The 27,223-nt window shown below is 37.9% G+C and overlaps 1 protein-coding gene across 1 annotated transcript; it reads left to right on the top strand.

Annotated features, from left to right (window-relative positions):
* Positions 1–76: 76 nt before the first annotated feature.
* LOC139732798 (pyruvate dehydrogenase (acetyl-transferring) kinase isozyme 2, mitochondrial-like) lies at positions 77–27,183 on the top strand. Its single transcript, XM_071643641.1, has 12 exons — positions 77–532; positions 10,270–10,414; positions 12,142–12,213; positions 13,828–13,891; positions 14,815–14,935; positions 15,965–16,051; positions 17,427–17,504; positions 19,034–19,110; positions 20,406–20,507; positions 21,315–21,428; positions 22,655–22,768; positions 25,386–27,183. Exons 1-12 carry the CDS (start codon positions 415–417, stop codon positions 25,527–25,529), a joined length of 1,236 nt encoding a protein of 411 aa, XP_071499742.1. The 5' UTR covers positions 77–414; the 3' UTR covers positions 25,530–27,183.
* Positions 27,184–27,223: the final 40 nt, after the last annotated feature.

Here is a 27,223-nt window from a genome sequence, read left to right as displayed (position 1 = left end):
TACGGTGCATGCCCAAGCCCGACGTGTATGACCCTAGCCGTCTGGAGCCCCGGCCCCGTTTGCGTTGACACCTACCTGTACCTGGCGTCTGCTCTGGATAATCTCGAGCTCCTCATCACGAAGATCTAGCTAAGTCGCCAAAACAACCCTGTCTTGATCGCGAGACTTCTGGACTGAAGCCGTCATGTTCAATGGATGCTATTCGAGTGGACCTATAAATTGATCTCTGACGCCACACCTGAAACAAACTGTCTTCATTTTGAACCACACTTGCACAGCAGCACACACTAACGTTACACCTCCCTGTCCCAGATCTTATCGAGCCTATTCGTCACGAGCACAGCTGCAGTCGCATCTCTTGCTGGTTTTGGGCCCGTGGACACGGATCAGGACAAGCAAGGACTGACTGCCGGTATGGTACGAGCAACCATTCGCCTTTTCGCCTTGGCGAAAAGTAGCATGCAGGCACAGATGGAATACTATTCAAAGTTTTCTCCGTCTCCACTGTCCATTAAACAGTTCATTGACTTTGGTGAGTAATTCTTAAACATTATTGCCTTGGCTTGCTCATCTGGACTGATATTCTAACACTTAACGTAACAGTGACAGTCGACAGTTAAAGTTAGCTCTAGATTCTCTAATTTCTAACTAAGTACCGGTAAGTAACCTAACTAAGTTAGTTAAACAATCAATACTAAATAAATGAATAGAAATGTCTAACGAACGTTATACAGCATAGTAAGCAAATAATCAACGTTATAAAATGGGTTCAAGAATGTAGCCAATTGGAAGCGCTGAAATGAGTCACGTGTGCGTGCATTACTTTCTTCAGGTATGCACTAAGAAGAGTCTCTCTTCCACCTCCCTGGCCTGACGTACGTCACAATGTTTTACACTAGCAGTGCGCACTCAATCAGTTGTTACAAGTGCGTCACGCGCTACTATACGCGCTGTCAATCCTGTAAACAACTTCTAGTTCGGGCCGCGGGCTGCCACAACAGCCGGCGGCCTTTCTTGTGCATAACAGTACATGGCGTACGTATACTCTTATACGTACGTACAGCTACAGTACTTATGTGCGGGATTTCCGAGTGCGACGTGCGTAAATGTTTGGGACGAACGTCTTCGGACATCTTGACTTTTGAGCGAGTGCAACATGTAGCTGACTGGTATTGACCCACAAAGGTACGTGAATAATGCTGTTAGTTTTCGACCCATTTTATAAAACAAATGATGCACAGGATTATTTCGTGGCGTTAGTGAAGGTGCGGCTCACTCTCGAGTATTGACAACGGTTGCAAACATGCACTCGGCTGCGCCTCGTGCATGTCGCACCATTGTCAATACTCTTGAGCGCGCCGCACCTTCACTAACACACTCTATCCTGTGCATCATTAGTATATTGGTGAAGGTGATGGGACAAACTATCACTTCCGAGGCGATTTGGATGAGCTATCTTTCCGAAGCGCAGCTGAGGAAAGATAGCTTACACATTCAGATCACCGAGGAAGTGATAGTTTGTCTCATTGCCTGAAACTAAAAGTTGATTATTTGTTTTATATTCCACATCTAGGGTCCTCGAAATTCCCATTTTATTTCACATCTGAAACCGTTTTAACTGTTTTTAGGTATCCTTAGGGCTTAGGCTACGTGTGTGTGTAGATGACAAAACAATGAATTTGCTGCGCCCACCGCGCGGCACCGAAGTGAAAGTGCGTTGCACTGTGTACTATCAAGTGACCTAGGTCACATGATAGTCCACAGTGCAACGCACACTATCAAGTGACCTAGGTCACATGATAGTCCACAGTGCAACGCACTTTTATTTGACGCGTACTCATCTTGCGTTAGAACTGTGTGGACTGTGTGGAGATCAGCGAAACAAAAGGGACTATCAATTATTATTTCCCTATTTTTCTCAACAAACCATAACTGTAACTTTAGATGGTTTGGCAATCCTGGACTTCAGGGGCAGAAGGCAGTTACCGGGTATTGATTTATTAACCTGTTGAAGATGAGTCTCATCACTCCAGAGTATACTCGGAAGTGACTGGAGTGGCTCCCTAGTCGTGTAGTGGCCAAGTTTACCCGCTATATATGTGCTAGATTCTAGGCCGAGTTTACTCATAAATATTTTTTCATTGTACAAATCCAGCCCTTTTACAGTACCCTGGTACATATGTATGTATCCCAATGATTTATAATAATAATAATAACAATAATAATAATTATTATTATTGTTATTATTATTATTATTATTATTATTATTATTATTATTATTATTATGGCTACTACTATTAAAACACTGCTTAATTCAGTTCTTATTTATGCCAATGTAGGGCAATTTGTCAATCAGTTGCCATAAAAAAAAAAAAAAAAAACCTCAGTGCAAGAATGTCATTGACTAATATGCAGTAGACCCTACCCGCTGCATGCTATCAGGATTAGAACCAGCACTGGCTGTCGGGTGGAAGTTCAGTGATCTTCATCTGGTGGATAAAGACGCCTGTCTGGCAATGAGGAGGTTGTTGAGGTTAGCATGGGACATCCAGTTAGACAGAAAAATCAGTCTCTCCGGAGGAGTTTGATAACATTTTAGGAGAGGATTCCGTGAAGCCAGACATTGTACATACAGTGTAGTCTCTCAGGAACATATCTCCTAGTCTTTTAGTGGGATCCTATCATACAAATTTGTAGGCATACAATGTAACTGTACAGTAGGACCATCACAAACAACATTGATTATGCACAGGCAGGAATGAATAGTTCAACACAGTCAATTCTTATTTATAATATTTATTCCACCGAACAGTGGCAGAACTGCTGGGGTGGTATTCTGAAATCCTTCCTAGGAAGAAATTTCTTCCTAAGTCAGGATTTTTTCCTAAGTGGTATTCTGAAAATCTTCCTAAGTTTCTTCCTAAGTAGACTTAGGAAGAAACTTAGGAAGGGGGCGGGAATATGCAAATTTCTGACTTAGGAAGAAGTTGGTATTCTAGAATGCACTTAGGAAAGAATTTTAGGAAAATATTTAGGAAAGCTCCACCCCTGTCCTAAGTACGTTGTTAAGAATAGCAAACTGCAAGCATCGTGATAGGCGCGCTTGTCAGTCATTGCGCGCACATGTACTTTGATGCGCGAAATGAGCATGAGAAAGGGGACATGCCGCGCACTCGTGTATTTGACCCTACGTCACAGTAATATGCGATTGTCATTGGCAGACATTGGTTAGTTCCTTATGATACGGCATTTCGTATTGGCTTAGGAAAGGACGTGGGTGGGGATAAGGATGGCTTAATTTGCATTAAGAAGTGCCTAGGAAGACATTTCAGAATACCAATTTTGTCTTTCTTAGGCACTTCCTAAGTTTCTGACTTAGGAAGAAACTTAGGAAGAAACTTAGGAAGATTTTCAGAATACCACCCCTTGTTTCCTGTCATTTCAAGATGCCACGAGACCACTCAGACATGGAGTATTACTATGTACACCACCAATAAAAGACTACAACACCGAGCTTTATTATGCATAGTGTACAATGTATGTCCCTGAAACAGGAGCACCATCTAACAGCATGACTCTGAGCAGGGAGGGAGAGCAGGGAGGTGAGACACCTCCCTGCTCTGAGCCAACAAATTGCCTTTACTTTGAGTATTGAACAGACATTAGTACTCGTATTATGCTCCAATTCATAGCTCACCATTTTAATCATACATGTGGTATCTAGTTTGTACATTGTACCTGTTTGCTTTACAAATAGATATTCAGCGATGTCACACCTTTAAAAAAGAACAATATTTTATATAATCAATCTCATAATGTGAAGCTTCAGTGGTGCTACCCTTGTCCTTTCCCTATGGAATGAGAATCACCAACAAACCACTAATGCTATGTGAGATTGGTATGTTGACACTGTCTACAATGCCCTTATACTGTAGCACTGAATGCAATACAGTTGTACTGTAAATACCGTCTTTAGCAGTGGCGTACGTGCACATGTACAAGTACCAGACATACTATAGTACCAGTACAGCTGTATATCTGCACTGGAGCCTTTCATCATACAGATTGTGGCAACACCCACTCCCAGTAGCCAATCAAATACCGTTCTGGATGCCAAGCCCCCTCAGTTCTATGGGTGGTTGCCAAATGATAAACAAACAAGGCAGATTTGAGAGAGCTGTGTCCACACAGGAGAGAGTAATATGAATGGAATGACCAATGCTGACACCATGCTTAGAGAAAGAATCTTACAGTTGTACTTACTGTAAGTGTTTAAAGGCATAATTTACCATTTGCAGATGAAACAGAAACCCAGCATTAGTGCTTTAAAATAGTTCTAAAATGTGAGTTAGGGATAGAAACAACCATTGTAAAAATTTGAATCTGTATAATTGATGTTAGATACACAAAATGTGAACAATAGTTATAACAAAAATGTTTTCAGACTAAACCGTCTACAGTTACAGTTTATTGAGAAAAATACTGATATCTCCTTATATTTTAGGCTTTATTGTGAAAATGTTGATGGCAGGATGTTTTGTGATATACACAACAGACCTACACATACAATTGTATGCATCAAATGTGATTTTTCAAATCACTACTCCCAAAGGTAAACTGGACCTTTAATCCCTGTTTGTCGTTCAACAGCTGCTTTATACACTTTATGCAAAAAGTCATGGGCATGGATATTATCTGTACATGTAGCATAATTATCCCACAAGACGGGAGGAGTGGGAGAACAACCATGACTGAAATGAAGCCAGACTCGCGCTGCCTGGTAGTCATGGCATGGTTCACTTCACTTTTGGCAATGGACATTAAACTCTCTTTGATTATGTTATCTAATTATATCAACAGTTTTCACTTTTAGTGTTTTATAAGATGATGTGCTGGACAGTCAAAGGCAGAAGTATTATCCCGGTATTAAAATGTCATCCAAGCTGTCTTTTGATTTGGAGGTTTCTTCTGGAACTCAGAACTTCTACTTATTTAGAAGAGATCACCCTGTTGGTTTATAGTCATTCAAAGTTCCAAGTGTATGATACACTGTACAGTCAGGTATACACAGAGACTCCAACTCTCCCGTTTTCGACGGGAGATCTCCCACCAAAAACCCATTTTTGCAATATCTCCCGTTCTCTTGCTTGAGATTTAATTTCTCCCACCCTGGCTCTGTGTCTCCCGTTGGAAAGGATTTCTTACTTATTGCTATTGTATGTTGAAAAAATAAGCCTTAGATAGCGCCAGAGAGCATCTACATTGTAGAACCCTAGGAACTTCGCGCTTCGCACACATCAACTTGGAGTCTCCCGTTTGCTAGGGGTTTCAGGCGGGAGAATTTCCAGATCAGAAGGTGCTTTGGGTTGGAGTCTCTGTATACAGTGCCTTGTCCGTTACCCCAGCAAACTGTGACATGCAAGGTAACACATGTAATGTGATACATTGTATGTATTGTATGTTGCAGCTTTCTTATTTCAAAGCTGAATATTACAGAGATTTCTTCTTTTTCTTTTTTTTTATACAGCTTTCATGGAGAATACATTTTATTATTATTGTGTCCCAGACTTGTCCATACTTCTGTACTATTAGATTCTAAATGTGACATACAATGTATTTTGTGATGATGATACAGTACTCTGTAATTCACAAATTTGGACTTCTGAGACATTGTGGCAACTGGCAAGTGGTATTCCAAAGATTTTTTGAGAACCACAGTAATGAAATGAGATCTACACTGGGTGAGTTTAAGTTCAGTGCTACATTTGGAGTGCTAGTGCTAAGCCCCCAAATAACAGACTTATATCGAGCTCTAATACTGACGGTCAGATTAACGAAGCGATACCGATAAAATTATTGATCCCAACACTAGATGCTAGCATTTGGTACCACCACGAAGTCCGCAGGAATTGTGCGATGAATAAAGTGATGGTGCAGAGGTGAAGTCCATTATCAAAAGATGTAGCCATGACTGCTCAGTTTTTAGACACGTAATGAGGAAGACTAATCAAAATGCCTCAAATTTCATCCTTTCTTTCAAACACAGTTATCTTAATTGTGCTCCCACTCCCAGGCTTAGATTTACATTTGTATAGCCATGTCTGGAGTGTTCGTGTGCATTATGTCCATGTAGGCGAACATTCCATCAGCATAGACTTTGCGCGTTATTATGGAAGTGAATGTGGGTCTCGCACAGCAATGCCAACACCAGTACTGAACCCGAAATGACAAAAATGATAATTCCGTGGGGCTAGTGTTAAACGATGGGAAAAAACATATAAATCGCTGAACACAAACAGTGAAGCTCGGTTTAGCAGATGACATTCAACACCGAGCCCAGCACCAGCAACCGGAAATATATCATAACTTTGAGGTCGAACTCCTACACCGACTGATTTCAAGTTCGACTTTATCGCCAATGCTAGTGCTGAGATACTTGTAGCACTAGCACCAAACTTGAAATCACCCAGTGTATCCTTATGGCCAGCGTGTATGTGGGAAATGGAAACTGTCAGTGACCTTTGTGTGACATACTACAATGTTTGCAGTACCCGTATACAAATAGTGAATGGTCATGAGTGCAATGGTACAAGATTTCGCACGAGGTGAAAGATAGAGGCGTTCTATTCAACGAGGTAAAGCCGAGTTGAAAAGAGAGCCTATCTTTCACCGAGTGTTAAATCTTGTTCTATTGTACTAGTAAAGACCATACACTATTTGTTTTATACAACACCTCGAACGTCAACAGATTTGGTCTGCACAGATTCTTGAATTTAGCACAGAAATGGCAACCATTTTCTGTGAAAGACGAATGAGTAGCCGCACGTCGCGTACGTACACGGAACGAAGTTGTTCACAAATATGAGTGACAAAAGTACGCACTTGGAAGCGCGCTTGTAAATGTTGAGTGCGCGTGGCAAATGTTTGTTTATTGTGACATCAAAGCCGTGCGATGGAACAAAATCTTTGAGTCAATCTTGAGTTTAACACGGGAGTCAATGGAAATGGGTGACGTCATCCATGCACTATCCAGTTTTGCTCAAACAAAATTGCACGGCTGACAGCCAGAGCGTGCGATGGAACGTTTTATTAAATGTCACGTGATGGGCAATCAACAATCAGATAGCTATATTCCAAATAAGTGTTGTACAGTGTGTCTCTAAAAAAAGTAAACCCAACTTCAACGGCAAATTTTCAGAAAACTAAAATATTTACACATTATTTTTTCATGGTTAGATAGTCCAATTAGTCCTCTGTCCAATGATACCACGTAGTTTATGTAACTCTCATGCATGACTGAGCATGATTCAACTTAGTGAATGGGTGTAAACTCATCACTGTGGCAAGTTCCGCGATCAGCATACTTTCTCACATTGTACCAGATTGCCCCGATACGAGTGTACTACACATGTAGTAGCGTTACAGTTTCTACATACATAATGCAGACTGGGTAACACAATTCCGTGTACATAATATTTACTGTACATGTACATGTATGTATAGGCCTACACAGATTTGCTATTTGATTTATAAACACACACACATACTGTATTGAGGTACCGGATACAGCACTTGTGGTGACGTTGAATGATTTGGCTGTGCAGTTCATGCCAAACTGATTTTCAAAACAAACCCAAAGTTCTGATTTTGTGTTGGAGAGGCAGGTAACAGGAAGTAAGCCACAGATTGCTTCTATTGTGTGATGGTAATATGCCCCCCCCCCCACACACACACACAAATGATTCTACAGATTATGACTGTCTTTCTGCCAGTAAAATGCCATTGAAATTTGTGCCCTGCACTGTCACTATAGCGTTGGGACAACCAAGGAGGTTCTGTGCAAAACCTGAAATTTTTCGTAAATTTCCCAAGGAGGCAAGATTTACAAAACTATGCATGCAAATGTTCTTGTCTACACTGTCAATGCATTGAGTGGCAGTTTGTGGAATTTTATGCCACAATTCAAAGAAGCCCAGCTCCAATTTGCAGATCATATTTTGGGTTTTGCAATACTACGTCTAGGTACTACAGTACATGTACATGTAATAGGCATACAATGTGCAAAGTTTATTAATGCTGTGTCAGTACTGAGTATCATTTTTTTTTTCAGTGGTCTCAAATTTCATTCTTGCAAACTTGACATTGATCATTCGAAGTTTTTTGATAACTTTGTTGAATAATAATATCCACCTTGTAGGGCATATGACAGCATACTAGTTGGTATAAAGATATTTAAAGTTTTCGTTAAAAGTGTGTGAGTGTTTGCAATGTACATACTGTAAAAGTTTCGCGCAACCAGAAATGAGCGTGAAAATAAAAGCATGCGAATATTTTTGCATGCTATATGTTCGAGTGGTTGCTGTCTTGATTCCGCGAAATTAAAAACACTCGAAAAATCTTCTCACCCGGCCAAGTGCGAAAAATTAGCAGCGCAAAAATATTCACTTTTACAGTACAGTATTAGAGGTGTGTTTGATGGAGCAGTGCATATCGTCGCTGAGGTGACAAGACCTCGTATAAAATGTCAAATGTTCAGGAGAGCCAAAAAACATGGCAGCCAAAGCACTATAGGGAATGGGATAGCCTTTCCTTTGACATGTCGTGGTGGCTTCATTTTTGGAGTGAGACAGTTGGGATTTGGACAGGATACCACTTAACCCATTATTTGACCATTAATCCAAAAAAGTCATTTTCACCAAAATTTCAGATATGGTACAAGGTCTTGTCACCCCAGCAACGATATGCTTGTATGCTTCTGAAGCCGTTATTTTCATGAAGGTTTAATTTTTGTTGATTTTGTGAATCACAGTTGGATTAAGGATTTATCAGTAGTACACACGAAAATGTTGTCATGCACTAGGGTAGCAATTCATGTAAAGATAACGTTGGTGTCAATTCGCGAAAACAGCATCTTCAATAGGAAAATGTGTGTGACGTCCTAATTAGCGAAAATATCTGTACACACGAAAATAATGGCTTATAGCATACAGTAGGCCTACACTGGTATGTGTTTGAGTGTACATTTATTTTTTGTACAGTGTACCACTATTGAATCTACTGGTAATCAGTATTCATGTGGACAGGCTGTGACAGTTATAGTATTGGTACAGTTTGTAACAGTTGCTTTTCAAGGTGTTCCCATTCAATACTTTCCTCAAGAGAATAGTAGTTCAGTTTCCTGGATTTGGACCAATTTACAGACACCCAAGCCCGCCCCCCCCCCCCCAACTCCAAGTGTGTTGAATAGATGTACCTGTCAATACAGTGTCAGTGGCTGTCACAGTATCCGCTGCATTGTACATTTTGTACATAATTTTTATGACCAATCTATGGATGTGCAGGTAAAAGTGTGTACAGGCTTCTACCTGTACAATGAGAAATTGTTGGTGGATGGCTGGTACAGAGTATAGACTGCTGCATAGGGTTATTGACTGAATGTCCTTGAAGAGTTCTTCAAGATACCAATTTTTGTATTCCCTGGCCCTCCGAATTATGCAGTACAGTTGTACACCAGTTCAGCTTGAAGCAGTAAACACCCTGCTAGTGGTATACAACCTAATGTGTACATATAGAATGGTAAATAGTAATCATTTCACATTGTGTGAATTGTGATAGTGTACTAGATTGTATGCAAGCAAGTTTGTATTGGGCATGTTACCATGTCCATTTCATCTGGCTTAACAAGTTGTAGCTTGTATACCTGGTATTATCTTCCTGTGGTATGGGCAATACGGCAATATGGACGCGTGATGCTATTCAGAATACATTGTATCAACACAGTCATGTATGGGCAGTGTGCAAAGTAGAAAGAAAATGTTAAAGGTCTTCTGTACAATGCGACAATCTGCCGAAAATGATGTAATTTTCTACAAGTGACTTTTGATGCCATGCTTATATGGATTAAGCTTTAAAACTGCTGGTATAACAAAGTAGGCCTTTGAGCTGGTACTTTCACTGCAGAGATGGAAACATGTCATTTCAGGTTAAGAAATTATTGGATGAAAACTGCAACTACGGTGTGAAGACGACACTAGTTTCTCCTTTTTTCAAACAAAGTGGTTACATTACTGATGGTATTAAAAATATACATTGCTACATTATACGTACTTGCTGGATTAAGTTGCACTACAGAAATTAAGAGTATTTGTCCATAAGTATTTCCTGTCAAGATTGTTATGAACAACATTGATTATAAACAAAATGCTGTGATCTTTCTCAATTTTCATCAACCTCACACATTTTTTGTTTCCTTTTTATTCCTCATCACAGGTCAAAGTCAAAGCTCAGATGCTGCCAAGTCGTATGTATTTCTACGGCAAGAACTACCAGTGAGAATAGCTAATATTATGAGGGAAATCAATCTTCTACCAGAGAAACTCCTACAGATGCCGTCTGTCAGGACTGTGCAAGGATGGTGAGTTGAAAGTCCCCTCACACCCCTTAGTACCTCATACTGTAAAAGTGGAAATTTTCGCGGTGTTGAAGTTTTCGTGCATTTTGCGCAACCAGAAACTAGCGCGAAAATAAATGCACACGAATATTTTTGCTCGCCATATATTCCTGTGCGTGATGTCTTGATTCCGCGGGATTTAAAACATGCGAAACTCTTCTTACCCGGCCAAGCGCGAAAAATTAGTTGCGCGAAAATATCCACTTTTACAGTAATATAAGATATGTATTTGGCAATGTGAGGTCTAATACCATGTACGACTTGTTTGATGACTTTAAAAAGATAGGTGAAGAACACCTTGTGAATTCTTATCAGAAGAACAAATATTGTATCATTTTACAGCAGGTACTTGTAATTTTGAACTTGTTTATTTGCTCCTGAAATGTCACTTCCAAAAAATTGTATGACATGCTTTTCTACACGTCTTAAGAGAACTGAGCTTCTGAAAAGCATTGCTTCCAGCTCATTCCCCCCCCCCCCCATAGGGACCTAGACATAAAGAGTGACATTGTCAAAGTACTTTTATTGATGACACACTGCTTGAACCTCAATTTTATGCTAAAAGATACGTACAGCTGTATTTAACCAAACTTTGGTGGCCTTATTTCACTCAGTATTAATACTACAGTGTAAACTCTAGTATGCAATGTATGTCACTGTGAGCAGATTGATATGGAGTCCAAAGTTTGTTGGCTTATTAAAGTCTGTATTCAAGTGTACTCTTCCATTGTACTGCATTTATCTGTTATCTGTGATTAGAGTGTACATCTGTATCTCTGAGCAAATCTAGACCTTGGCCAAAAGTAGATGAAATGTCCTGTTCTTGCGGTATGCCTCCAACGTGGCCATTTGATTGTTTTTAACCATGTGTCAGCACTATTAAATTTATTACTCATGACACAATGTCAATAAACTATATGTCCTTGTTACAAACTGGCACTGCTAGTATGTACAGTGTAAATAAATGAATGCCTCTATGATAGTTGCATAATACTCTGCCAACTTTACCAGCATGCTGTGGTTGCATGACGTTTTTATCTAGTACAACTTAAGGCATATAGACATTTTTTTTTTCATTTTTAAAAGAAAAGAATACTTCAATATTTAAAAAAAAGGGGGAAAAAGTGCTTACTGGGTGTACCAATGCATGCAACATATCACAGTGTGATCTCACATCATATACGTTGATATAACCTTTCATTGCCAATTGTACACAACTATTTGTGGCATGCTGAACACTTGCAATTTGAAAGTGTAGAGGTGTGAAGGACGTTCGAAGTTGTATCCTGTGTGATAATTGTGCAGCAAGTTGCCAACAGATGAGGGCTGTTAGTATTTCCAATTTGTGACACTGTAAAAGTTTAGGAAGAATGCCATGTGAACATTTTTTGTGCATTTCATGTGACATGATACTAGCCATGAAATAAAAATGCTCCAAATTTGTTGCTTGCTACATTTTGACTATGTAACACTCCTTTACAGTTTTATCCCTGGTAATATAAGCAAGCAAATTCATTGAAACCAGGCTGACTGCAATGATGTCAAATTTTGCAATATGTAATGATGAATATTTCTTGTTTTCATCCAGGAGTGAAACCACTCTCTTATTGTGGTGAGAAATATAATGATGATTTTGTGTTTTTGGTCCTCTAAAACAACTTGTGTACTGTAATTTGTTTATCTTCATACAGGTATCAGCAAACATTCACAGAATTGCTTGACTACACCGACCTGTCAGAGGAGGATAAAGCACAAATATCAAGGTAATGGAGAAAATGGGAAAATTTGCAACTCATGTGTTATGGGTGCTTTCATGTGGTAAAAGGTTATAGTATGAGCATGTTTAACTTATTGTAATACAGCTCTGTTTTCTACATGCATTTGAAAGTCATCAATACAAATGTGTAGCTTACTGATAATATTAAATGCTTTGAATGGTATGCAACATATACGTCCAATGATGGCATAATTGTTACCATTCCAATGGGTTAACTCTGAGTAAAATGGCCAAACTGTAAGTCAATGCCTCACATACTGTAGTTCTGTCAATCATCCTTGTTGAATAAACACATTCATTATTAAAATGCATCCATGTCCAGGTATTTCACTGGTAATGTTACAAATCATAATCAATTCAACTGTTTGTGATTGAAGTGAAAGCACCAGATATGAATTGTTGCATTTCAGCAAATAGAGAGAAATGTCTTATCCATGAGAACCAACCAACATCACGTGTTGACAACATACTATTTACTTGTGTTATTTAGCAAGTCCTTTACTCTCAGCTGTGCTTGTCTGTACACATGACAAGCAAGTTCAAATTATTTTTTAATGAGAATTATTGATTTACATATTTGTATATTGAACACCTACACCAAAGGCCAGGTCAGATAAAGATATTTATAGCATTGTTGAACTTTATACTTTACATTGCACCTCTTGATTCACAATTCACATGTTAAAGCACGCTACTTCAATTGTTTAAAGATACACATGCAGTTCATGCTTTGGTTGAGTTATGACTGAAATATAAACACATATGTGACCCTGCATCACAAAACGAACACAAACTCGCCAGACATGAAATTTTAGTTAAGAGCATATTCTAAAAGAGCAGACTTCAAGCTTTAAAATGATGTATAACTCAAATCAAATGGACTCTCCTAACCTATCTATATATTGGAAGGAAGCACACACTCGGGGAAAAGTGTGAACTGAGAAAAAAGGCTCTGAAGTACAGGGTCTATTCAATCGCTCAATCTTTACCAAGCCGTGCTGGCTGTCTGATAAATGGGACAAAAAATAGGATGTAAACCACTGGAGTAACAACAATGAAGAGATTATCAGATTAAGCCGAAATTGAAAATGCTCTATTAACACATTCAGACCATGATTAATGCCAACTTTCAAAGCAGTACTTAGCATCATCCTTTCAAAAGTTATTTGAGTTGAAAAGGGAGAGTGTGTACAAGGTTTTTGAGAAATGAAAAAAAAGACTCTAAAGACACACCTTATCACACTATTCTACAAAAAAACTGTTCGAGATAAACTGCTGAAAAAACACACTTTCCTGCCCGTTTTATGATCCCAAATTTTAGCATAATGTAGAAGAAGACGTGCTCTTTCAGAAAATATGAAAAAGTCAAGATCAGCTAGGTTGACCCATTTCACCTATTTTCAGTCCTCACACAAAATCAGTGTGTGCGACTTTTTGTTCGTTTTGTGATGCACGGTCACATATACATGTACTTATACTATCAATGTCCTTTAAATATGTCTTCCTAAAAAGTATATTTAAACATCTCTCGTGAACAAATCAATATACCTGTAATAGAAATCTGTTATTTTCACCTTGATTTCTTGTTTATTCTCTACAGCTTTACAGACCAACTTGTAACAATACGAAACCGACACATGAATGTTGTTGAGACAATGGCACAGGTATGTACATTATTTACATGTTTTTTCTTGTTTGTTTGTTGTCATCAATATTGTAATATCAACATGAGAAAACTTCACAGAGCACTATATAAAGGTACTATTTTATGGAATAATTTGAATATAGTTTTCAGGATCAGTAAGACTGTAAGACAATTTAAAAGATTACATAAACAACATCTTTTTGATGCAATTAAGTTACAAGTTGATGAATAGTTAAATGTGGAGTTTTCTTCTTTTCTTTCATATCTACATGGATCCAGCTTTTTTTATTCATTTGAAGTTGTGAATCCTTTCGCATTTTGTATTTATGTTTGTTTCAGTTCAATTACAAATGATTATGCTGTACATTGTAAATGATTACACATATTTACAGCATGATCTTTCTTAAGGGATCATTTTCAGTAAGCCTACTTTGTGCTTCTCATGATTCCGCCGCTATCATATTTGACACCATGTATTTTTGTTTGTTTGTTTGTTCGTTTGTCTGTCTGTCTGTTAGTTTTTAATGCAAAGTTTGTAAACCAATTATGAAAGTGGAAATGAATGAAATGAAATGAAATTGAACTTGGCACATAAGCAACCTTAGAAGGTTTATGTGCAAGGAATGTTTTTTGAGTGTCCAGTGAGCTGTTGTCATGGTAACTGCATTATTTGTGGTGACAGAAAGTACTATCACAGTTTTCAAATGATTTAGATGATTGCGCTACTTCTACTGGCTTCTTAGTGTATATGAATATATTTGTGTAGGACAAGCAAGGTGATTCAAGCTGCATTGAAAATCTTTGTTCTCCCAGCATTGATCTCAGAATTTTTACCGGTAGTTAAGATTATTGCATTACAAAGCCTTCTGAAAAATATCATAAATGACAACATCATTGGTTGTGTTGTAACTGATGTACTAATAGATGTGCTGTCCTTGACAGGGTGTACTTGAAATGAGAGAGAGCTACAAGGTGGATCAGCATGAAGAAAACAACATTCAGTACTTCCTAGACAGGTTCTACATCTCACGTATTGGTATCAGGATGCTAATTAACCAACACAGTGAGTTGACACAGGTCCTCCCTCTCTTCACTTCTCACTCGAATTCTACTTTTATCTTGTCATGACTTGAGGCACTGCCATCTTCAGTTTTTCATTCAAGATGACACATGATTTCCATTTTGATGTATTTCATGTAGAAATATTGGATCATATTTTGATGTTATACAGGGTAATCACTGATCAGAAGTGTAGTTACTGATACCATGCTAATGAACTAATTTGAGCAACTCACAATCGTGTGTTAAAGTAAAATGTTGATGCTATTCAAGTCCACATTGTATTTAGCAATTTGTTAAAAATGACACGTACATGTGTAACTGCTGAAACATCCTTTCAGAAAAGATTTTACGTAAGCAAGACCTATGATCACATGTTTGTAGTTTACTGTTTTCTAATTGTCTATGAAGCAGAAATGGTGGATTTTTACAATGTTTGAATGGTTTAGCAAACAATCAATTCAACTTCTCCACCAATCATCATACTGCTCTGCATACAGCAGACTAGGTATCTTTAAAGGGTTGTTATTTGGCATCGCATGTTTGTCAAAGAGAGGACAAAAATTCAATGCACATGTGAAGCAGCAGTATTGTTTGTGGTTTTTTAAATACCCTGTATATCATGCAGCACCCCCTTGTTAGACTGCAGTTGTAGGCTTGAGGTAAATCAGGGGGATCGACTGTGATGGTACCCCTGCCCCCTTCGCTTTTTATTTGTCCATCCTTTAAAAGTGTTGTATTCCTGTCCAAACTGCGGAACAAATACTTGTAATATGCTTGAGCAAGTTGTAATTGTGCCCAAGCAATGAGCAGCAAAGACTGTTTAATACAAGTACACAGGGATGGATCCAGGAATTCTGTAAAGGGGCGGGGATGCCACTTCTTGGTTACATTTCATTTTTTTTTAAAAAGAAAAATACCCCCCCCCCCCCCCCCCCCCGATCCACCACTGGTACAATGTATGTGTTGGGTATATGGCGGTACAGGACCGTAGATTTGATAAACACAATCTTTTCTTCCATTCCTCATCCAGCTCTGATGTTTGGGAGGTCACCCAAGACACACCCTCTGCATATAGGCAGTATAGACCCAAGATGTGATGTCGTAGCAGTGATACGAGGTAATGCTCAACACGTTTTGCCCCTAATGTATGAATTGCCCTTTTATTTTTGTGCTTCTAGTTCCCTTTTCTATCATGTGTAGACAACTCACTGGATAATTGTGATTAGAGAAGTTAAGATGAATCAACGGATCAGTATATTTAGGTCCTTTTTATACCATTTGACATATGAACAATATTGCTGCTTTTCCCTCCAGTATCAAAAAATCATTATGTGATATGCAGGCACTGTTCTACTCATTCACAAAATAAAAGTCTCAAAAAGAAACCATTCATGGTTAGGATGAAGAGAAGAGCTTTCTACGGTATATAGCATTCTCAGTGTCAGTGTGTAATAGTCAGATGACATCGACTTAGCTTCACTGTGATTGTCATGCTACTGTCTCTCTGATGTCCTCAGTGTTGATACATTCAGAGAATAAAGAAAAAATTGTTTAACCCTAATCAGGCCGGGCTTTTTTGGCTATGCTAAGACCGGAGGGGGGTGGATTCTGCCCTTTCCCCTGAGATCTCGGCCATCAGAGGTGCAATCGTGACGAAATTTGGCATGCGTGACCCCCATGTCATAATCTACAAGATTGTGCCATAATATTTTTTGAAACAATCAGTTTTTAATTTTAGTTAATTAATTATGTAAATTAAGCTCAAGATCATATTTTAGCCCAATTAAAAGCATTGAGAGCCTACTTTTGTGGTTTGTAAATCTGTTTTGGCATATTCAACAATTGTACATCACAAAAACTTCCAAAAGTCATTTCAACTCTTATCAATTTTATTGTTTTCAGAATTTCTTATGTATTTCTGTGTTTTTCAACCTTTGTTTTTTCTTTGTTTTTTATTGGAAATTGTCAGTGACCACTTTTCTACGATAATTAGCATAAGATTAATCAATGAAAGTGATCAATTGTAAAAATTTTAATGACTTTGATGACAGAGCACTGTTTTCCATAGGAAATGTACGCAAAATCACAAAATTGTGCCCGCTTTAGGGCGACATGCCAAAATAAAAAAATGGGCATGGCTTTGTAAAAGTATGCGCGGACGTTGCAAATTTGGTCTCAAAAGTTGCGTGAGACTTGAACAAAGAAAGTCAAGAAGCCTCATGACGAGGTCTTCTCGCGTTACAGAATTATAGCGCGAAACATCGAGGGGGGACGGATTCACCCCCGCGGATTCTCTTCCGCAAATCAGTTCCTGATAATGCTGAGGATAGATTTGTAAGTTTACACTGACATTTTTCATATCTCAAAAAATAAACTCATGGAGATGCAGCTATGAACTTGCCATGACTGTAGTGAAATCTGTCCTGTCACATCAAGTACCAAGTTCAAATGTCATGAGTCAAATACGATGATTGTTGGTTCTTTTCACCCAGATGCCTACGAGAGTGCCAGATTCTTGTGCGATCAGTATTATCTTGCCGCTCCTGACATCGACATGAGATGGATTGATGGTATGTGCATGACCTAGAGATACTTTCCTACCTCTTTTACTCTTATTTTCTACCAATAGCAAGCACTCATATTAATGTAGCATAAAATCATAAATGGTGATACATTTGCATTTTGGTCATGTGACAATATAGAAATACTGATTGTATTTCTTTCAATTGTATAGGAGAACATGTGTTCACTGTTTGAGTGCTCTTTAGCTTGTCAAGCAATGTGGCAATGAAATATGTGCTAACAGCATGTGACAGGCATATCATGAGAAACATATTGTGAAAGATTTTCTAGAGTGTGTGATATATTGTTATCTGCTCCTGTCAAATTTCTCTTGAGCCCACAGTGAATTCTTTTTAGGTCTCTATATTGACGGCACCAAAGGCCTGATGTTTTGCAAGTTTGTCACTTGTCTACGTGCCCAGACGTATATATGCTTTGAGTTTGTTTTGCAAGGGTGATAGTGATGAAATGCTCTGTGAAACATAGTGAAACATGAAGTATTATGATACCATCATTTTAGATTTATTGATTTGATTGGGATACAGCTGGGGAGGATCTGGGGGGAGTTTCATCAAAATAGTCAGCGCTGACTATTTCAGTAAAATCCTCGGTTTTGATTGGCTGAGACGCTCTTGTCACTGACTGTTACTATGGTGATTGTCAGCGCTGACAACTTTTCAGCGCTGACAACTTTCGTGAAACGGTGCCCAGGAGTATTCAAATCAATTCTATGTTGGTCTTGTCAGTTGAATATCAGGATTTATGTGGTACAAGGTATGACAAGGCTGTTGATAGATATAACGTTTGCCAGAGTACACCAATGGATAAAGATATTTATATTATATTGGATGGCTATGAATGAGATACCAGGGAATATTGCACGAGGCCAATATTACACGAATCGAAGATGAGTGCAATATTGACTCTAACGAGTGCAATATTCCCTGGTATTCCATGAATCAAGGCCATCCAATATAATTATTATCATCTATACAATTAAGTAGAGCAAGCATAAACTGCTCAAAATTACCGGGCTTCTACACGTCTTTGAAGTTGACTTGGCAGTCACATCCCAGCGCTGAAAAGGGGAAGCCCCTAAAACTGCGTATGAAACAAGCAACTAGCAAGATGTGTGCGCGCTTGTAAATCGTAACAAAATGATGCGCACTAGTAGCAAGCGTTTGTGCATTCAGCAAGCGCTCGCGCAATAGACGAGACAGAATTGAATATGGTGTGATCTTGAACGGCAAGTAACAATGGTAGCCTATGGAGAATTAATACGTTGGCCTATGCATTTTGTTCAATATGCTCTCATATTGAATGATAAAAATTGAGCGGACAACAATACGCATTTTTAATTCGCCGCTAAAATGTCCTATATAGATGATGATAAGGCATAACTCTGAATCTTAAACTCTTCTCCTAAAGCACTGATGCTCAAAATACTCAACTTGGATAATTTCATCCATCTTCTTGTAAGAGTGAAGTGTCATGGAGTAAGTCTGATAATGTAAGGTCTTTGTTTTACTTTACACAGCTCGGGACAAGAGTGATGATATCACCATGGTGTATGTACCCTCCCATCTCTACCACATCATGTTTGAGCTTCTCAAGGTAAGAGAATTTAACCAGACATCAAGGCTGAGGTCAATGATAAGAGATATGAAAGAGTGGACTGACCCATTTTGAAGCTAACACATAATAGAGGCATGTGATTATCAAAAAGCTTTTGCAGGTTCTGTACTTGGCATGAGTCATGTGTCATGGGAGATGAGACTGTGTGTCAAGTCAATGCTGTGTAAGGGCGAAGAAACCAGAAACTTTACCTCAGATACAGAAATATGCTGCTGTTTACATTTTGTGTATAATATTTGAAGGGAAATTCCATTTTATCATGTAGTGATTGATATAGAATAGATCAATGAAAATTTGGGGTAAAATCAGACACACAAAGTTATGAACTGCCAAAGTTTGGAGAGGAATACAAATTATCAACTCAATGTTATGTAGGTGTAAAGCAGCTCCATTCAGTTTGTATTTTATTTTTTTTTTTAAATCTAATTTAATTTTGCTTCATAGGAAAATTTTCACATCTCGACCGCTAAGTTTTCTCTGTGCTCTAATATGTGAGAAAATGAAAATTCAAGAAATTTTTGTGTTCAAAAAAATGTAGAGCTGCTCAACACACACATCACACAGTTTCCCATCTTTCTTACTCGCAAAACATCAATAATTGATAATTCTTTCTATGTACCCATTTTTTTTTCACATTTTTTACTAGAATTCCTGTTTCGTACACAGCAGCATAATATTAACATAATATTTGGATTTTGTTCAGATTACTTTGTTCTTTTTTTTTTTTGCAATGCAAAGTGCAATAGTTGCACTTAATAATCACTACACGTTCTCCAAGTACTTTAAATGGTTATCTTTCGATGCCAATCAGTTCATTGTGCTCACAGAGGATGGAGATACGTACCAGTGATTTTTAGTCTTTCGCAGGTGTGTCTCGTAACTATAACCTGACATAGCTCATGTAAACTAAATGTTGGCTGTCTGCGATCATGACAACGTGAGTTTGTTAAAACTCTTACTGTACCATGAGCCTGTCATTGGGAGATTCTTAAAAAAACTGTGGCAGAAAATGAGAAAGAAAAGCACATGATTGTCAACAATTTCCTTAGTGCACATCAAGTTCAAGGCATGGAAATTATATCACTGACTTTACCATAATGAAGTGGTTTCAGAATAATCCTTTGTTCAGAAAATTTGACAGCTTTCCTCTTCAAGCCTGCTGAGAATCTGTTTTCTGTGTATGATGATGATGGTCAAGAAAAAAAAATGCTTTAAAATCACTGTCCCTATTAAGACTGAATATTAGAGACTACTGTCTTCACTTTGTCTTCCAGAATGCTATGCGTGCAGTGATGGAGCACAGAGGCACATCAGCCAGCGAGTATCCAGCAATTAGAATACTGGTGACAAAAGGCAAGGAAGACGTCACTATCAAGGTATGTAGAAAAAAAAAGCATTATCAGAGTTTATACATGGAAGTGTATGTACACTTTAGTGGAAGTGGTTTTATTGACTAAAGTCATGTGTTGCAAAAGTTGAATTATATATATACATATATAATATGTGATTTTACAGGCTATTAAAAACATAAAATCAAAATGTGAAGCACACAGTTTGATATGTCTGTCAGTCTTGCCTTAACTCTTTCTTACACATATTAAAAAAAACAATTCTTATACAACCACTCCACATCTTTTGTGATTATGATACTGAGATCTGTATAGCTGTTCCTCCACTATGCAGATTACTTCTTCAATGAGATACAGAGATGGGAGAACCTATCTGTGGTCATTCTAGGGCTATTCTAAGAAAGTACAGTGTTCCATATCATATTGAAAGTGAATCATTCGTGTATTAAAGTTCAGTTATGATTTATTTGAATGACTTGTCATGTATGACCATACTGTGCATTTGTTGGCCACTTTAGTGAGTTGGGAACATACATTTTGAGAATATTCCACTGTGCTGTGCTAGTATATACTTGCCTACTTTCAGATTGTTTCTTATCTTTTTTCATAGATAACTTTTAGGTTTATAAGTTATATGTTATTTTGATTACGTGAATAGATTAGTGATGTAGACAAATCCTTGTCTTACCTTTTGTGTCAAAACATTACTACAGCACCTGCAACAACTGTACACAAACAAGTTTTAATTTGTTTGCATGCAGGGCCAAACATTTCATTATAAGGAAAGTTGAGTCAACACAGTTTAATCTTTGGATGTGTCATTGTTTTTGGCAGGTGACAGATGAAGGGGGTGGAATCCCAAAGAGTGAGATTGATAAGCTTTTCAACTATATGTACTCAACGGCACCGACTCCCCCTAAGCCTGGTGTTAGCACTATCCCTCCCCTGGTAAGTCACCCAGAGTTTGGCAGCTATCCAGTCATATCTCATTAGGGGGATGCATGCCCTAGCCCATAGTCTGTTGAGAACTTTTCAGCTGGTACTAACATAGGCAGAGATGGGCATTCAAAAAGATTTATGACAATGCCTGCTTTTCACTCTGATTCAGGCGTAGCCTTCTCTCACAATGGGTTTGCTGTTGTTTGTAAATACCACCACTGAGGTCACATGAAAACTATAGGCTCCATTATAGTTGCTTTAGCTTTACTCTGTGTCATGCACTATGCATACAATGTACGTATAGATGTAGTGCAAGTGCATGCCTAGTCAGGATTCTGAGCTGTTTTTGTATTCTTATTTTCATTGTAAAAGCACAACACATTCTGCTGCGTGCTATATTTGACTGGAGGTGCCAAAATGGTCTATGAGTGAAAGAGAGATGAAAATATGTTTAAGAGTATTATAAAGGTACAACTCACATGACGATCAAATAGTCACTCTGTATGTGTTTACAACAGGCAGTGAAAAAGAAAAATGATACCTTAAGGGCTAACATCAGAACAGTTATGTGCTTGATTATGTGCCATAGACATAAAGAACATCTGTACATGAATACATTAAAGGATTATTATTACTATTGAACCTATGACACAAACTGTAACTCAGTGCTGTGAAGCATGTCTTGTATACTGGACTCCTTGCAATCTGATATCATCTTTAAAAAAAAAGAAAGAAAGAAAAAAAACACACTTGATGGCAATGGCTTTTTGGTGCTATTTCTGCACCCATAGCCAATCAGACAACTTGAGAAGGTATAGCTAAACAGACAACTTGCAGCCTAGTGAGATGCTTGTGAAGCTGAATTTGACGGTATTTGGAATGTTATGGTCTTAAAGAGGTTCTTAGAGGAAGACAAACAAATTAGCTGTTATCTGTTGTAATTTGTTGAAGTAGTAAAGACAGTATCATGGCTTAATCACATTAGTAGTCCATAGACCAGATAACTTGACAGCAAAAGATCTGCCCTAATTTTAAACACAATGAAAGGTTGAAAATCCATTAAAACTGGTAAAGAAAAATAATGCCAAATGACAACAATTATCAAACAGACACTAAACCCTCCTAATCTTCCCAGGGAATGTTTGTTCCTCACATTTATAGATTAAAGTTGGATTGAGAACCAGGCCATGTGTAGATATTGAGAATGACTGACCTGGATAATCTTCTTTTTCCAGGCTGGCTATGGATATGGCTTGCCCATCTCAAGACTGTACGCCAAGTATTTCCATGGCGACCTGACTCTTTCCTCCATGGATGGCTATGGCACTGATGCTGTGGTCTACCTCAAGGTAAGGATGCAGCTGTATGATTTTCATAGTAATTCTTCGAGGCCAGCTCTCGCCCTTCACCAAGTGTTCTTATTGTGGATTTAGGAAGGGTTCAATAACTACCTCCGGTGATATGTGATTACACGTTTGCCTATGTTGACTAGTATGGTGTTACTTATACAAATTTAATTCTGCTACCGTATGACGTTGATATTGAACATCTTGTCAGCTCTAGGATATTACAAGTTTCTGGTATGATTTGCATGACTCATGTGAATTCTGAAAAGAGGATGTTTTTGTAATTACTTAGGTTTAAAAAAAAAAAAAAAGCTGCTGCAATGGGGATCAGAACTTAAGGAGCCAGACTTTGTGCAACAATCTACTGTGAACATGAAATATTTAGTAGCTTGAAAAATCTTACTTTTTCACGCTTGGCTGAACGATTGTGGAAATGGTAAAATGTGAACATTTGAGGAAATATCACAGTTTGTACAAAGATACTCTTGTTTGTGAATTGATGAATAAGCAAAGTTCATTGAAATGGTGCCATGTCATTACTCTTGGCAAAGTGAGTGGTATATGTTTTAAAGAGGGAAGCATTTTGCTGTTAATATCATTTGATTAGGAGATAATAGAAGAGGAAAAAAATGGTGAATGGTTTGTATTGTAGGCTTTTATAAATGAAATGCTTAGTCCGCTTTAGCATGATTGCCAACTCGATGTATAAACCCTTGTAAAGCGACATGATGAATTGAACTATTTGTTTCATGTACTTGTGTGCGATGTCAGCTTCTGTAAATTACCTCAAGACTTCCTCCATGAATGAGAGAGAAGTATTACAAATGAATAGAATCATGTGAAGACCAGAAACCACATCAAGTCATGTGCAGTAGAATGAGCATATGTGACCATCCAGCTCGAAACCACAAAAATTATGTTAAGGATTCTCTGTAATGGACCAAAATATGTCACTTGGGGTGACTGATGCAGATTTTGTAAGTTTGTCTTTATCTGGGAGAGTGATCTTTTCTCTGCCTACTGTCAAAATTTGGTGACTTAAAGTAAAACTGACATCAAGATATTAGCAGTTTTTCTTGTCCATACCATATATATACTTCTTTCTTTTCATACAGGAATTGCTTTCACTGTGAAATAGAACATGTTTTCATTGATACTTCTGCACAGCACACCTGAGTGACCCTAATCTTTAAATCTTTTTTCCCCCGCTTCTGTGAAATTGCACCTCCTAACTCTATTATATTTTGATCACTTTTTTTTTTTTTTTTTTGGGGGGGGGGGGGAATTTGTTAGTTAGGATGATCCACTTTAAAAAAGATATACATGTATATCATTTTAAATCTTAGAGCTCAATCTTTAAAACAATGTACTAGAAGAGTAGAAATTAATTTTGGTTTACTTTCTGCGAATTTTGAGCTGGGTGGTCACATATTTGAAAAGTTCTAAGCTTTGACTGATCTGTCGTTAAGTTTTGTATGTATTTTGTTCCTAAGCACCTAATGGTGAACATAAAGGATACATATTGAATAAAGCCTAGGGAATTAGGTACAGTGTATGTGCTGATGCCTAGCCTTGTGAATTTATAACATTAACAACCCATTCCAATGTCTACATGATCATTAGCCTTTGTGCTTTTCCAGCCTTCAAGATTGTCCATAGTGAGTCTTTGTTAAATCCAAAACAGGTGTGTACACCATCAGTTGTCCTAAGCAAGAGCACATGAATGGCCAAACCAGGGACACACCAACATAATTGTATATATATATATATATATATATATATATATATATATATATATGTGACTCTGCACCTCAAAACAAACAAAAAGTCGCCAGACATGAATTTTTAGTTAAGACCATATTCTGAAAGAGCAGACTTCAAGCTTTAAAATGATGTATAACCCAAATCAAATGGAATCTCCTAACCTATCTAAATACTGGAAAGAAAGCACAAACTCAGGAAAAGCGTGAACTGAGAAAAGAGGCTCTGAAGTACAGTGTCTATTCAAGCGCTTAAGCTTTACCAAACCGTGCTGGCTGTGCGATGAATGGGACAAAAAACAGGAAGTAAACCACCAGAGTAACAACAATGAAGGGATTACTAGATTAAACTGAAATTGAGCATGTCTCATTAACACATTCTGTCAATAATTAATGCCAACTTTCAAAGCAGTAGCACTATCCTTTCAAAAGTTATTAGAGTTGAAAGTGAAGAGTGTGGACAAGGTTTTTCAGAAATGAAAAAGGGATTCTAAAGACACACCTAGTCACACTATTCTACCAAAAATGTTTGAGATAAACTGCTAAAAAACACACTTTCCTGCCCGTTTTATGACACCAAATTTTAACATTATGTAAAAGAAGACCCGCTCTTTCAGAAAATATGAAAAAGTCAAGTTCGGCTAGATTGACCCATTTCACTTATTTTCAGTCCTCACGCAAAATCAGTGTGTGCGACTTTATGTTCGTTTTGAGGTGCACGGTCACATATATATATATATATATATGTATATATATATATATATATATATACACACACACACACAGAATATGCAAAGTGTTACAATGTTAGCTTGACATACTTTACCAGGGATCCATTATGTGTGTGCAAACCCATACAGGTCCTGTCCAGTGAGGCATCAGAGCTACTACCAATCTATAATAGTGCTGTCTCACGATACTACAAGACACCAACACCAGCCAGTGACTGGAGTACACCAGGCTACTTCATCCGAAACTACACAACTCGACGATATGGGAAGTAGGGTCCTACCTGTGCTCTCACTGCCGCAACTCAATTTCAGGTGTCTGTGATTTCTACTGGATCTGAAATACGTAAATAAAATAGCCTGACTCTATGTTGGCCACTTATCGTAGAGTGGTGAGAAACATGATTTGTCATGACAAGTGGACGGGAAGCTGTCAGTCACAGAGGATTTGGAGTTCCAGGGACAGTCATACTCTGAACTAGTACTGCCGAGCTGATCTTAATAGCAGAGAGGAGAAATTGAAATGAATTCATAGTGCAAACATCTGTGGATGACAAGGCACTGTGACAAACTTGCTTACCAAAGCTTACAAATGTGTTTGCATCATGTTTGGAGCCCTGAGTAGAAACTTAACTCTGATTTCAAGACTTGGTCTTGTCTTCTTACATAAACTTCATGTTACAAGTGTGTTCCCAATATCAGTATCACAGCTTGACTGTAGACAGCCCTTCAACACATGATCAGTTTGGTGATTTCAATCTTTGGTCTACTGGTTTATATTTTGATATAAACTGGTATCAATGAAGAACAAAAATTCAATTAAAGTTAGTATAGTTTGTGCAGACTGATGTCTTATAGAATGTCATCATCATTATTTAGCCAACGGTGGAAATGATATTAAGTGGAGGAAGTAATGTAGCTGCTGGAAGTAAAGGTTTATCTTTGGAAATTTGATTTGACTGTATGATATTTTGTGGGTTTTATCAATGCAGTCTCACCATCGATTTTCTGAAATCTATTTTTGTGAGTTTTGTTGTTTTACTCCTGGGAGTATGTTGCCAGTTTTACTTGCTTGCTCTTAAACAGAGAGCATTGTAAATATGTGATTTTAATTATAAATTTACATATGTAGTACAAATATTTGTCAACATGCTGTAAATTATGACTGTACAGTAGCAGTGGCAATCAAATTGCAGCTAGTAACGTGGGCATTAACAAAGAGAAAAGAGGGATAATTTGATGAATTTGATAGGAGTGCTGCTCAGCTGTTAATGTGGAGACTTTTTGTACTAGAGCTGGCAGTTTTTGCATATTCACTCTTCATGTTTTGCAGCAAAATTTGTGAGACAAATGAGAATATCAGGAATTCTACACTTACTACTGAGTGTCTTTTTGTTTTTGTTACGTCTCTCACGTTTGGACAATCTTTATCGAACTCTTGCTCTTTTACAAGACACAGGTTGGTATTAAAGTTCTAATACATGACTTTCGAATATTCAAAGCTTAAACATGTAATTGTTCCAGGCAAAGTTTTTGAGTACTGGTAACACATATTTCTTCTGTATTGTTCTTTACAGATTACACAAGCATTGAAAGGAAATCATTGTAATTTCAACCTCCAAATATACCTGTACTCTGCCGATTGCCAATGTAGTAGATTATTATGCTACCCAACAATGTATTATCTCTTTGCGTCCCCAGCTTTTTCAGCATTTCTTAGTTATCCGTCCAAAATGGACCTAGTTGTAAAGGTAGCGAGCCCATTTAATTGTAGCAATGTTTCTCAGGCCAACAGAAAGGTTCTGGCCACAAAATAGGGGTGGGGGAGCAGTAATATGTGTTTATTGACAAATATTTTCCAGGCTATCTATGCCAGTTGATGAAGACATCACCAAGGTGTGTGTGCCATTCGAAAAAAAAAAAGTGCAGTAGGAGGTCATTTCTTCATTGATATAGATGAAGAAAATGTT

This window comes from Diadema antillarum, unplaced genomic scaffold, assembly GCF_040938485.1.
Source record: "Diadema antillarum isolate AM-2024a unplaced genomic scaffold, OU_Dant_1.0 seq00000447_RagTag, whole genome shotgun sequence".
In the NCBI taxonomy this organism is placed as follows: Eukaryota; Metazoa; Echinodermata; class Echinoidea; order Diadematoida; family Diadematidae; genus Diadema; species Diadema antillarum.
Note: the sequence above shows the minus strand (reverse complement) of the source record. Positions and strands in the feature narration are given on the sequence as shown.

Bases quoted from the DNA above. Each gene is read 5' to 3' on its own strand.
- LOC139732798 (XM_071643641.1), top strand. From the start codon at position 415: ATGGTACGAGCAACCATTCGCCTTTTCGCCTTGGCGAAAAGTAGCATG. The intron at 533-10,269 runs GTGAGTAATTCT...TCCTCATCACAG, and splicing joins TAAACAGTTCATTGACTTTG to GTCAAAGTCAAAGCTCAGAT. The intron at 20,508-21,314 runs GTATGTAGAAAA...TGTTTTTGGCAG, and splicing joins AGGAAGACGTCACTATCAAG to GTGACAGATGAAGGGGGTGG.